The sequence below is a fragment of the Lissotriton helveticus genome, chromosome 1_1 (assembly GCF_964261635.1).
Source record: "Lissotriton helveticus chromosome 1_1, aLisHel1.1, whole genome shotgun sequence".
Taxonomy (NCBI): Eukaryota; Metazoa; Chordata; class Amphibia; order Caudata; family Salamandridae; genus Lissotriton; species Lissotriton helveticus.
The window spans coordinates 1,432,072,312-1,432,084,952 of NC_136057.1; the positions used below are offsets into that span (position 1 = coordinate 1,432,072,312).

At 45.3% G+C, this 12,641-nt stretch overlaps 1 protein-coding gene across 2 annotated transcripts in view; it reads left to right on the forward strand.

Annotated features, from left to right (window-relative positions):
* Positions 1-12,641, forward strand: part of LOC144826880 (A.superbus venom factor 1-like) — a 1,649,148-nt gene that overhangs the window by 126,094 nt on the left and 1,510,413 nt on the right. Inside the window, exon 1 of one of the 2 annotated variants that reach the window (XM_078685347.1) lies at positions 8,312-8,441. The exons of the other annotated variant lie outside the window; for it this stretch is intronic. Coding sequence (XP_078541473.1) covers positions 8,400-8,441 — 42 coding nt within the window. The 5' untranslated portion in view covers positions 8,312-8,399. Of the gene's footprint in view, positions 1-8,311; positions 8,442-12,641 lie in introns of those variants that run through there. 2 annotated transcript variants of the gene reach the window in all.

Sequence of the window (12,641 nt, forward strand, 5' to 3'; positions counted from 1 at the left end):
CGCATGCGCTCCACATGCTCAACCTAAAAAGACTTGGGGGCAAATCACTTCATGTAGTCTTGCTCTTCATTAGGGGTATGAAGCAAGGACCGCAAACCCAGGAGAGGGAGGGGAGAGGACTGGAGGGACGGAGACCCATTTTGGAGGCTCGTTTATCAGGCATTTCTTACTCCCCTCCCAGGAAGCCCCCTGTAAGGAGACTGATGCAGCAGGACAAGTGTGCATCCCACCGTCAGTCAGAAACACTGGTAATGAGATGTTTGATGCTCAATGTAATCATCAACCAATTGCAGACTGTAATGAACCTGCAATTTGGCTTTAGCAGACAGTCTGATAGTCACCGTTCATATCACGGCAGATGGCAAACATCCCACTCCTTCACTCTGCCTCAACTCCAAATTCCAGTACATGTGCAGTGCACTGTGAGTGCATAAGTCTAATGTGTGTGATCTCAGTCTGTCACTGTCCCTGCACAAGGCTGATGCTTGTGTACACTCTCTCACTGCACATGTGCATTAGTCTTGGAGAAGATACTGGAAGAGTGATCACTGTATGCCGTGCGCCATGTGCAGTCATCGTCCGCGGCAGCACTTTAAAATCATGTGTTCTCTTTAGGTCCTACTTTTGATGTGATATTTTAAAAGTTGTTGCACTGGTAGCTCAGTCCGCTTACGAAGGGTGGTCGTGAAGTGTCTCTCTGCAGGTTTATGCTGGCTGGGGAAGTGTTCACTCAAGAGGAGGCGGGTTTGACAACATACCCTTGCACTATTACTCCCCAGCTCTCTGTAGGCCTCGTTGTGTGCTAACTCCACCTGCCCCACTGACTGTGTATGTTGCCATGTGATGAAGAAGTGGCAGGAGGAAGGCTCCATAGCCCTCTGCGCAGAAGGTAAACAGGAGCACGCAACATTTAACTCCTTTGTGAAACAGAGAGGCGACGACTAACAAGTAAAGCCGTCATGGAAGTGGGCACCCTATTAACGACCACGTGAAAACAGCGTCTCAGTGGATATGTACATACTTACAAATTTGGAAGCGAGTATTTTCCAGGCAATAGGTGTCACTTTTGCAAGTGTTTAAGCTGTTGGCATTGTAAATGACAATGACTTTTATTTATGTGTTTTAAACCCAACACATATAAAGAAGGCATTGCTATTTTTAATGCGATGTTGTGGGTGGAATAGGGGGGCAGCATTAAAGAAAATAGTGCTCACTAACTTATATACCAGAACATGTAACACCACCAGTAAAAGGTCCAGTCGTTATGGCAGGTAACAATTGCAGACAAGGTGGTACCAAGTGGGGACTAACAAGCCTAATAACGACTTGGAAGCCAGCATTTATGGAGTATGATGACACAAGCCAATTAAAAATATGGACGGGGCTTCAAAGTCATACTCATTTACTGCATTCTTCAGAGCAGCGCATGCGCTGTTCAGGCTTGATCTAAAAAATGAGGGGGCATATTATCAAGAAAGGGCGTTACATTATCTCCGCTTTTAGGAAAACTGCAGATAAAGCGGCGATAATGGGCTTGATAATATGCTCTAAGGAATTCCAGTCGAAGCCCATGTTAGATGTCTTCACATCTAACATGGGCTTCGATTGAATTCCTTAGAGCATATTATCAAGCCCATTATCGCCGCTTTATCGGCAGTTTCCTGACGATAAAAGCGGCGATAATGTAACGCCCTTTCTTGATAATATGCCCCCTGATGTCCAGGGCTTTAAGTGGGGTGAAAAAACTGGAGGATGGGATCTCCAAGAATGGCATGTGAAGCAGAAAAAAGAGCCAAAGGTAGAAGAGGCAAGACTGAAGAATACAGAATGCTAACATGAAAGGACTCAGGGGAAGTAAAGGAGCAAGAGGGATGTGGCAGATGTAACCAGTAAAGAGGAAAGAGGTAGACGAGACAGACATTGTAGGGTGAGGAAGGACTAACTTGAGGGGTGGAGGGGTTGCAATAATCTACCTTTTCTTAGGAATACTGTGTCAAGGTATATTTTCCACATAACCAGACCCTTTCATGTACTTGGCAAGATAATATGTTCAATTGGATATTTAATTACGGCGTATGTGGTGCTATTTAAGACAACACTTTAATTCTGATGGATTATCAGTTATTCTATATATCCTCTCCTATAGAACTTTGAGGTCACCACTGGATGGTTAGTAATATTTAATTAATTTGCCCAATAAATACATTCAAATTGCGATTTGTCTTTTTAGCTAAGGTGACTGCCTGCAATGACAGCTTCTTAAATTTTCCTTAGGGAATTGCCCTTGTCAACAAGCAAGCATCAGTTTGAAACTATGGATTTAGGAGAAGCACAAATACAATTTTGCAGGGACATAATTAAAAGTAACATGAGAAATTCAGCACAAAGTGATACCACAGAATCATATCCATGTGTTAAAAGCACAGGTATGCCAATTCAAAACGTTATTAGCTAGTAAATTGTTAAATGCTGAAGCATGAGCGTTTCATGTTTATGTGCAGCCAGGAAGCCGCTTGGCCGCAGTGCGCTTTAGCAAGTTTCTTTTTCATTTCATTTCATTTCATTTTAGAAGGAAAAGTTAGTGCTGGCAATTAGAGAAAGAAACAAACATCGGGCAGCCACAGTGATGTGCATTTCTGATTGGTTATAGAAAAAGTACATGGATTTATTGCTTAAAAGTAACTGGAATAAAAGCGATCCACTTACATTGAAGTTTGCAGTCCAGACAATGGGAATCATTTAAAAAGAGATACGTACATGCAAATGGCTTAGAAATAGAAAAGATACTAAACAGTACACAACAAAATATTGGAAGACTAGTCTGATTCGCCACGCTGGGCAGAGTCCTAAACGTGTAATTAGTTCCGTTGGAGAAAAGCCTTCGGAAGCCGCCCATAAAACTAAACACATTTAAAGAAGAGAAAGCATGATGGTAGATTTGTTATGTTGCTTCAGGGCAGTCTGCAGAAGGTGAGCTGGAAGTTTTTAAAACTGACTTCTGGTAATGAGTCAATACGCTGCTGTAGAGCGGTTTGGTTATACAATCACATTTCTAATAACATGAATTTGTTGCATGTAAACCGCGACCCTGGAGCGTGGGGAAAAACCAGTGCAAAACAGAGCAGGCCCCCGCTGGTTCATTGCCCACTTTTAAAAACTGTCGGTGACCCGGACAACTTAAACCCCTGAACGAGACTTTTTTGGGGCACCCAGAATAGAGCGTCTCTAGAGACGCTCCGTTTTGGGTGCCCAGAGAAGTACCCTGCTCTATGAAGATGAGGTTTTGCAGGGACCCAGACGGACAGGGCATCGATGTGCGGGGCCAGCCAGTAAACATATTTTTGTTTCAAAGATGGAAACATGTATTTCCAGCCCTAAATTGCGACCCAAGCAGTCCTTGGATCCAGCCACTGTCAGAAATTTTTCTGTACAAACAGCCGTAGCTAGCTATGCATTTATATGCTACAGCTTTTTTTACAGAACAGTATTGAGAGGCTCCAAGGACTGCTCGTGTCGTGATTTAGCGCTGGAAATTAAATATTTTTCAGTCTTTGGGTGGCCCCAGCGAGGCTTTTCCTACATCACAATGCACCAGGACATTCTCCTAATTCTGAAAAACCAGGAGGAGCTTGCGGCCTCTTTCTCCTGCAGAGAACAGGGAGAGTCTCCGTACCCAAATATTTGCCTGAAAATATATTTATTAGGTGGGTGTAACACCCCAAACCCCCTTGAAGCTACGCCTGTGCTAATAATGTTATATGAATGGCCCATTGTACTCTCTCTTACCACACACCGAGTCTACTGTACCCATCCTGCACGTGAGTCCAGTGCTTAATTTGTAAAATATTAAGTGCAGGTGCTCACATTTTTTAAGAAGGCCACACCCCCTGGCTCCACCCACCCACTCCACTGGCCCCACCCACTTCCTCTATTGGCTCCACTCACATCCAGAACTAGTATTGCTTGTGCTATAACAAGGGTTAGAACCGAAATCTCCAGGTTGAAAGGTCATGAAATGAGCCATGTGCATTGCCATAAGGATTCACAAGAGGACAGTCTATACCCTGTACTGTGCATCTGTGGCTGAGTGTCAGTTACTAGCCACGTGTGATTGAAGCACAGATGGGCCAAACTGTGGCACAGCAAGATCCGGGGGAGGTTCCTGTCACCCACAGGGGTGTAAATCTGAAAACGCCACACATCCACCCAGAGAGGTGGAAGACTGAGCATCACACTCCCAGGACGTCTCACCTCCATGTCCCTGGCCCACATGAAGCCCATCAAGGCCCCCTACAGTATGCACAGGCTGTCAGGGTCTGATTTGCAAAACCCCTGCAGGTGCCAAACAGTGGGTAGAACTTAGAGAGCCATGCAAAGGACGGAGCTCCTGTCTGGAGTCCAGTGCTGGCAGCGAGCGGACCCACTGCACACAGGTTAGACAAATCTTACAGGCCCCGGTCAGCAGTGTTAAATTGATAAAAGTGCCAAAAATTACCAATCTAATACCAGTACATGCGTTACACCAGGGGTGAGCACCATCAAGTCAAGTATGCCAATAATGTGTAAAGAATTGTCACATTAATTCAGGCAACTCTTATGCAGGAGTGGACAGAGTTGTGCCAAGAATACTCAATACATGTCTGGAAATACCACTGTTATGCATGTTCTGATTTGCCCCATCAATTACTAATCATTAGTGCATGCTCAGATCTTCACATCCTTCTTTAATCATAAATATATGTTTAGATTTGCCATATTACACAGTAATCTACCTCTATCATTAAACCTTGGTGCATGTTCAGATATGCTTCATCACACATTAATCTTGAACTCATGTTCATAGCAGCAGTCAGAAATACTGAATGCTGACCCATATTGCATCATCAATTACACTTTAGAGCAAGACCTCTGGACCTATGTCTCCTTCCACACAGCAACAGGACTAATATAGATTCCAAGTATCTGTTAACAAATTCCCACTGTTATATACTTCTCCATAATCCAAAAACCTTATTTGATTCTGTAATCCTTTGAGAAATCTAAAATACTTCAATTGCACAGACATTTAAAATGTCCCAATGTATTTTGTGAGGGCCCTCACATTACTTATTGGTTAAAACCAAGTCCTAAAGGCAAGAAAATAGCCAGAAAAAATAGTACCGCATATTTACAGTGTACTAATCAAGCAGCAAACATTTGCATTTTGAGTAATGAATCAAACAAAGTATTTAGATAATTGTGTAAACCATATGCACTTAAACTTCTGAAATAAAAATATTATGTATAAACATTGGTATGTGATACATCATCATTTGCATAAACAAAACAAAATCACGATCTCATCTTGTCATTTTCAGTACTGGCTTATTTCATGCTCAGCAGTACAAATGCCATCTTTGTGCAATTATAATCCGAGTACTTGCTTTATTTTTAAATACTCAAACCGTACTGTAAATCATAACTAATATTAACTGACATTTCACAATGATAAGCACCTTCACTCCGAAATATTGAATGTCTTGAGTGTCTGTCTAACTTTGCACCCTCACAGTGTCATCTTAAGTATTTTGGGAGCCACGGGCAAGACGTTTTTGAGAGTTCTGTTCCAAACAATTTTGAATTGTGCTACCTATTTTCTGATAATTCAAGCTCCACATCGCAAACTACTATCGATTATTATGTTAAAGATTAAGACAGAGAAATAGACAGAAGTAAAATTGAGAACAAGTTCATTTTCTCTGGGGCCCCTTAGATGGTTGGGCCTTGGGCAGTTTTTTCTCTTGGCTTACATAGGCCGTGACCCACACTGCCCGCAACACACTGTCTTCTTGACTAAGTATGGGACCGTCACTCGTACCAGCAGTAAGTAGTTACTGAGGTGGACTCTGGGAGTGGGACGGTGGGTGGACATGACTCACATGGGAGGGGTTTGGGGGACCACTATTAGGCTTCATAACATTAGTGAATAACAAACATTGTTGTGTGGGAAAGAAAGTGAGAATGTTCTATGGAGTCAGTGCCAGTAAATCGAACATACACTCCTGTCACCTTGTGAGGCATCACAGATGCAGCTAGTGAGTGATTTAGTTAATGCAGGTGATGAAGCTTATCTCGTTACCCTTCATGATGCCTCCAGTCTCTACCCTCACTTTTCACACATTGACTCAGCCAGTATTATTGCACTGGAACCTGCTGTGCCCTGCCAAGGAAGGCTCAAACAGAGTCTGAGGCTGTCTTTATTTCAAGGCCTCTCGGACCTATGTATGCAGAAGAATGGTTTTAGTTTTTCTTCACCTATAAGAGACAGTGCTTGGTGGCCGGGGACGCCATTTTAAATGTCATTCAATGCCTAAAGCGCTGCTAGTGCAGTTCCACTAGGGTGCCACGAAGCCTGTGTGAAGCAGACACGAAGCCCTAGAATTACACAGAGAGCCCTGACATGAAACTGAAACGAGCCCGAGCCACTATTGTTGGATTATTTAGACCCGAGGGGCCCAAGGTAAACCTCTAAGTGACATCCGCCAGTGCCCTCCCTGCCTTTCATGTCTGACTCTGATATCACACAGAGGCCAGCGCCCTTCTCCGGTGTGGCGCTGGCACCTCAGTGCCACTGCTACGGTCTGACTGTGCTACTGCTGGCCAGGGTATTTTTTGATAGTGTAATAATGATCCATAAATGCCACGTGTGTGTGTATTATTTCTTCCTCATTAGGAAAATCACTCGACTGACCCACGGCCACCGAGAGAATAGACTTGACTGAACGAATCAGGCAACTTATTTCAGACTCCTGATCCTGAATCGGATCATGCAGTTATCCCGAAACAGTCTCTCTCGAAAACCCACAACACAGAGCTGCCACAAACGTCTTGAGTCCAGAATAACAGACGCTCACCCAGCATTTCCTGGTCATTTAAATATCGAGCCAATAAGCAATGTTCCTTGCGCGCACTGCCCTTCATGTTTATTCCATCCTAATAGATGAGATATTGGAACAGGATCCTTCAATAAGACCACGGCCTTCCTCTAGGAACATGATATTTTCCACACAAAACGTTTTGTTTCTCCCGATCTAGGCACGGAATGGGCATAAGCACTGCCAATCGTGATAGAACCTCAGGAAGAAACCACTCAACTGATCACGCTCTTTGAAACGGCAATTCATAAGGCCTGCCCACACCTTTTTATTCTAATACATGACTCTCCCCGGCCGCACCGTGACCTTATGCTCTCGGTTCGGTGTCTGGATGGTGACGGCATTCGGCATAAATTGGTTGCGGAATCCCTTAGCTTCGCTTACCTAGTTAGTTAGTTTACATACAAATTACAATTATTGCTGCAGATCTCAACTAAACTTTAGGTGCTTTGCTTAACTTAATTTCTATCTCCACTTCTTACCGTTATTCGTTGTGGGCCGGTTGGCAGGACACACACTGCTGCTACCTTAGCTAGCGCTGCTGCACTGTCGCACTGGCTCACTGCACTGACTGCTCACGCTCAGTGGTACTTCTGCGTGTCGTGCGTGCTTGCTACCAGGCCGCCGCCGCAGTCTGCAGTGCCAAACCGTCCTGACCAGAGGGAGGCTGTGTGACACTGGTTTACATTAGGCTGCCTGGCTGCCACACCACACCAGATGACCACCACCAGACACAGTTACAGCCAGGACAGCCCAGGCAGCTCTCGTCGTCGTTGTTGGTCACGTTGGGCCGGGGCCTCTAACACACCGGGCTAACTTAATGTGCACTGCGGTAGATGACTCGTGGCGTGGGCCGTCCGTCCGTGGCGTGGGGAGCTGCCACACGATTTTCCGAATGTAACTGCGCAGTTTATGCTGGGGCGTGGTAGCGTGTGCCTGACTCCTGAGCCAAAGTGAAAAAAATCTGCGCGCGCGGCCATCAGAACCTCCAGCTTGCCCAAATACATTTGTGCGCGTTCTGAACTTCCGCGGCCCGCCCACGCCCACCCACTGGCAAACTCAAACAGAAACTGACAACAAGTTGCGTCGGCCATGAAGAAACGAAACTTGGCTGCTGCCTGGCACATATTTTATATTTATACTATCATTCCGCTCTCAGGGGCGTAACACAGGCCCCCGCAGGCCCCGCAGTGCGGGGGGGCCTCGTGGTCCTGGGGGCCCCTCAGCAGGGGAGTGTTATAATAATGAGAATGGCCTGCCGCCCATGTACTCCTATTGCTGGCTCTCTGCACGGGCGACAGGCCATTATTAAAACGGGCCCTCAGCCTCAGACACCGAGGCTAGGCATGCGCAGCTGTAGTGACGCACGGCACGCACGTTCAAATTTTGCGCGCCATCAGCTGTGGTCTGCAGCGTGGGGGGTAATGCAGCACACGCAGTGTAAACTGCACATGCAAGGGTACCAGCCGTCTGAGCCTGCCCCCCATGGACGCTACCGAAGCAGGCAGCCTGCAAGAAGCAACTCAGGTACACAAAACTTTCCTCTATTCATTCTGGCCTGGACTGCCGGAGGACTGCAGTGGGCTCACTAAGTGTGCGTGTTACGGACCGCATTACAGCACACTGTGCAGTTCACTGCTGCCGTGGTGTTAAATACGTGTTGAGATTGTAATTAAAAGTTTAACTGGCAGGCTGATTTCTGCTCCCTGCGCTTAGCTCGCTGGCTGCGTCCTAATCAGTTAACACTTTGTTCACGTTAAAACCAATTCAGTACGAACATTAATGAGAACCGTTTTTGTGGCCAAACCTAATCTAGAAGAGTATGAGCACTTTTGTGAATCTGTTTTCTATTCTATTCTGCGTTGCATCGGTGCGAGTTCCGACATGCGTTGATGAAGCAGATCACAGATTCAATTGACCAGACGCATTGTGTATTTCTTTGTTTTGTAGCGCACTGGCTTGTGACGGAAGGCACTGCGCAGCACCGTTTTTGCCACATGTTCAGGGGATTAGGCTGGGAGTAATTGTAATAAAAGATCCTGTTTGCTCGATGGAAAACAATTTCTACTTCTTTTTCTCACTGAGTTTTTCCAAGTTGTTCTGTAATGTCAGCAACATGCACGCACTGCAGATCTGTGATCATGTGATCATTATTTTATCTGCTGGGCTTCTCTGTCTCGTCATCCTTTTGGTCAGGCAGCCAGCCTGCCACGGACTTTAGTAGAGTTGTTACCTTTGTCAGGTTAGAGCAGGGAGCACTAGTGTTAGTGCCCTTCCATTTCTGGTGCTCTGTAGCAGTTTCAAGAACTTCTTTGAGTTTCTTGTTGCCCAAATGGCTGTAATTTCTGATATGTACAAGTTTCCCTCGCCTTCATTGCACGATTTTTGCTCGAGAGAAAGTGTCACTAATAGTCCTTGAAATTTCACTGAAATTATGAAAATGTCACACATGGCATTCTAAAACCTTGGCAGCTATGTTTACACTTCCCTTACACGAAAAGTGCTAATATGGGCTGAGCGCGTCATAAACACAGAAGCTGCAGTGTCCTTACTGAGCTGCATCCATAAAAAAAAGTTATTAGTAGAAAGATGAAAAGCGTGGCGTCCACTGCAGACCTCTTCCCCTCACTGTTGAAGATATAGTTTTAAGAGGCATGTTTTCCTGAATTAAGTTGGAACAAAATGCGTTTCGTGAAAATGTAAAGACATTTTTATTCAGGAAATACTGAAGCGGGGAAGGGATTACATTGGCATCGAGGTGCTGTTTGTGCAGTTTGAAAAGTACTGTGAAATACAGCTGGATTTTAATTTAAAGTAAGTGTGTGTCTGGGATTATATAAAGCGCACTGACACCCATAGGGTCTTGTGACAGTGCGCTTTATAGAAAGTGGCAAAGATAAATGTGTAACTTCTAGACCACTTCAGAAGAATGCTAAACTTAAACACCACGAGGCCTGCTGCACTAGATAGCTGGAGGCCTGCTGAACAGTGAAAGCCTAAAACTCGAGCTAACAGTCAGGCAGGCGTCTTGTGCACGCAGAATCTGAGCCATGGGGTTGATGCCAAATTTGAGGCTGGCTGCACTCAGAGTTTGAGGCCTGGGAGCACTGTATGCAGACTGAAGCTTGCTACACACAGACATCCAGCCGCATGTTGGCCGAGTCTGAGAGATGAAGCCTGAGGCATGCTATTTAAGAAGGTCTGCTGCACACAGCTATACCATACACAGAATATATGATTATACCACGCTTACAATTACCACGCATGGCTTTACCACGCGAATTTTACATCGCAAGTGGCTTTACCACGCTGGAATTTACAACGAAGGATTATACCACGCGTAGAAACGTCTTACCTGACACCTGCACGTCTTTCACCAGCAGCCCTTACTTCCATCCACCATGGAAACAAGCGTCAAAACACGTCTACCAAAATTAAAAAAGGACTGCTATTTTGACGTACACTGCACGTCTTTGGGGGAGGCTCTTTCCTTTTACTTCAAAAATACTAAAGTGCGTTTTTTTTTTTATTTAACTAACCCGCTCCATAGTTTTTGTTATTTTTGGGGGGGAGAGCCCCCCCCGAGCCACCCCCCAGCCCCCCCCAAGCCCACGCAGAACAACTGGAAAGAATACCACGTCTCCCCCCCAACCCACGCAGAACGTATCTGCGTGGTAAAGACGGTCGTGGAAGGCACCCGCGTTGAAAAAACGTTTGCGTGGTAAGTGTACCGTGGTAAACGTTATGCGTGGTGATGCCTTCGTAGTAAATGATGTTTCCCCCATACACACAGACGCAAGCCTCCTGCATACACACAGCACCACACGGCTGCAGACTCTGTGGTGCCCGCTGCCACACACAGAACGAACCTGCAGTCTATCATTCACAGACAGTAAGGCCTGCTGCCAAAAAGGCAGTGCAATAACTGCTGGACAGTTTGAGGCCTTCCCCACTCAGGGCGGAGACCTGATGCCTGCAGTGCTCCGAGTCAGGAAGAGATCAAGGGCACACCAAACTCAACGGTCACTAGTCTGTCTGCACAGCTGTGTCACTCATTTAATTTAATTTTAGAGGAGGGTGTTGGTGTAAGTTGTGATATTTATGTTTCCCTTGCTTTTTATCACTTGATTATGCGCCCGAGAAAGTGTCACTCATAGTTGCTGAAGGTCACTCATAATTACACTGAAATTATGAAAATGTCACACATAAGCAATCTGAAACCTTGGCAGCTATGCCCCCAGCAGCCCCCGTTTTCCAGCCTCCAGGGACCCCATCAGGGCTGTAGCGCACACAGCCAGCACTACACTCTCTCGTCGGCGTTGGTTGCACCCGTGGGTTGCCTCATAACAATCCTACCTCATAAAATTAAATGGTGCGTGCCATGTGCGGTGGGTGCAGGTGACCTCAGCTTCCAGGCCCAGAAGCAAGGGGGTTGAAGGCAACTGCCTCGAGGCCAGAGACCTTTTGTATATTTACATACCTTTGTAAACTGGTTACCAAGGTTTAGTTTTTTTTCTGGTTCCAGTACCCCCTGGTCCCGCACTCTGCCTATTCCTTACATTTGTATTTTACATTTACTGCCGTAGTGTGAGAATGCATTTCATGAAAGGTAATATAAAGTAAGGTGCCATAAGAAAAATGACAGCAATGTGTTGTTTAAAGAGCTTGGAAAGACCTCGTCTTGACATTAAATAGCTTTATAAATAAAGTTTGTATTGATTTGTAATGTGACTTTCCTGTCTTTGCTCACTTTAATGATCAGTCATGGATCATTCAGGCAGCCCTAGAACACAATTAAAAGTGCTTTCTATTTATATTTGTTGTTCGAAGTATGAACAGATAGGTGCTGAAAATACAGCTTTAGGTGACTGGTTATTTTTGTCTCGTCTGGGACATCAAAATAATGAGCTAGCAACCCTAATCATAAGACAGGAAGTTTGTTGGAGGATCAGCACATGATTAATTTCCTCAACCATCGATCCCTGATTAATGCCATAATAGCACTATTTTAACGTATATCTGAAACCCCTACGCCAGCGTCAATAACATGCTGAGTTACTTCAAGTGTCTCGGAATGCACCCTGCATTCAGACAACTCATTACTCATTCTCGCCTTTCACTTTTACGCTCACCCTGCACTCACAGCAATCACATTGCACTCACTGATCACCATGTACTCCCACCATTCACCCGCTCACCCTGCACTCACAGTGAGCACTCTTCACTCACAATGCAATTGCTTTGTTCACCCTGCCTGTACCTAACCCTGCAGTCACACGAGCACACTACTGGCCCTATGTCACACTTCACTCAGCTGTCCCACTCACTGCTCAATCTGCAAACTCACTTAAACAAGCCCATCACTAACCGTGCATTCTTTCCTCCCACTCTGCACTTACATCCGCACCCAAATTCATATGGTCACCTCACTCGCCCTGCAGTTACTCCTCTTAACCATCTCTCACACTGTTGCATCACTCACTGTGCACTTACATGGGCTCTCCAACCACCCACAAGGTGCATAGGGTTAATATGCATGCTACAAAAAACGTGTACCATGCAGATCACAGAACTGAGTGTGAATAAACTATGAGTAGAGCTATAAAAAATTAAATGTTTGTCAGAAAGGTGTTATAGCGAGATGAGGTGCATTGTTGGTGAGTGATAATGAGGGAATTCATGGAAAAGGAGGAGGGAGGGTGCTGCAAAAAAGACTGTCAGATGCCA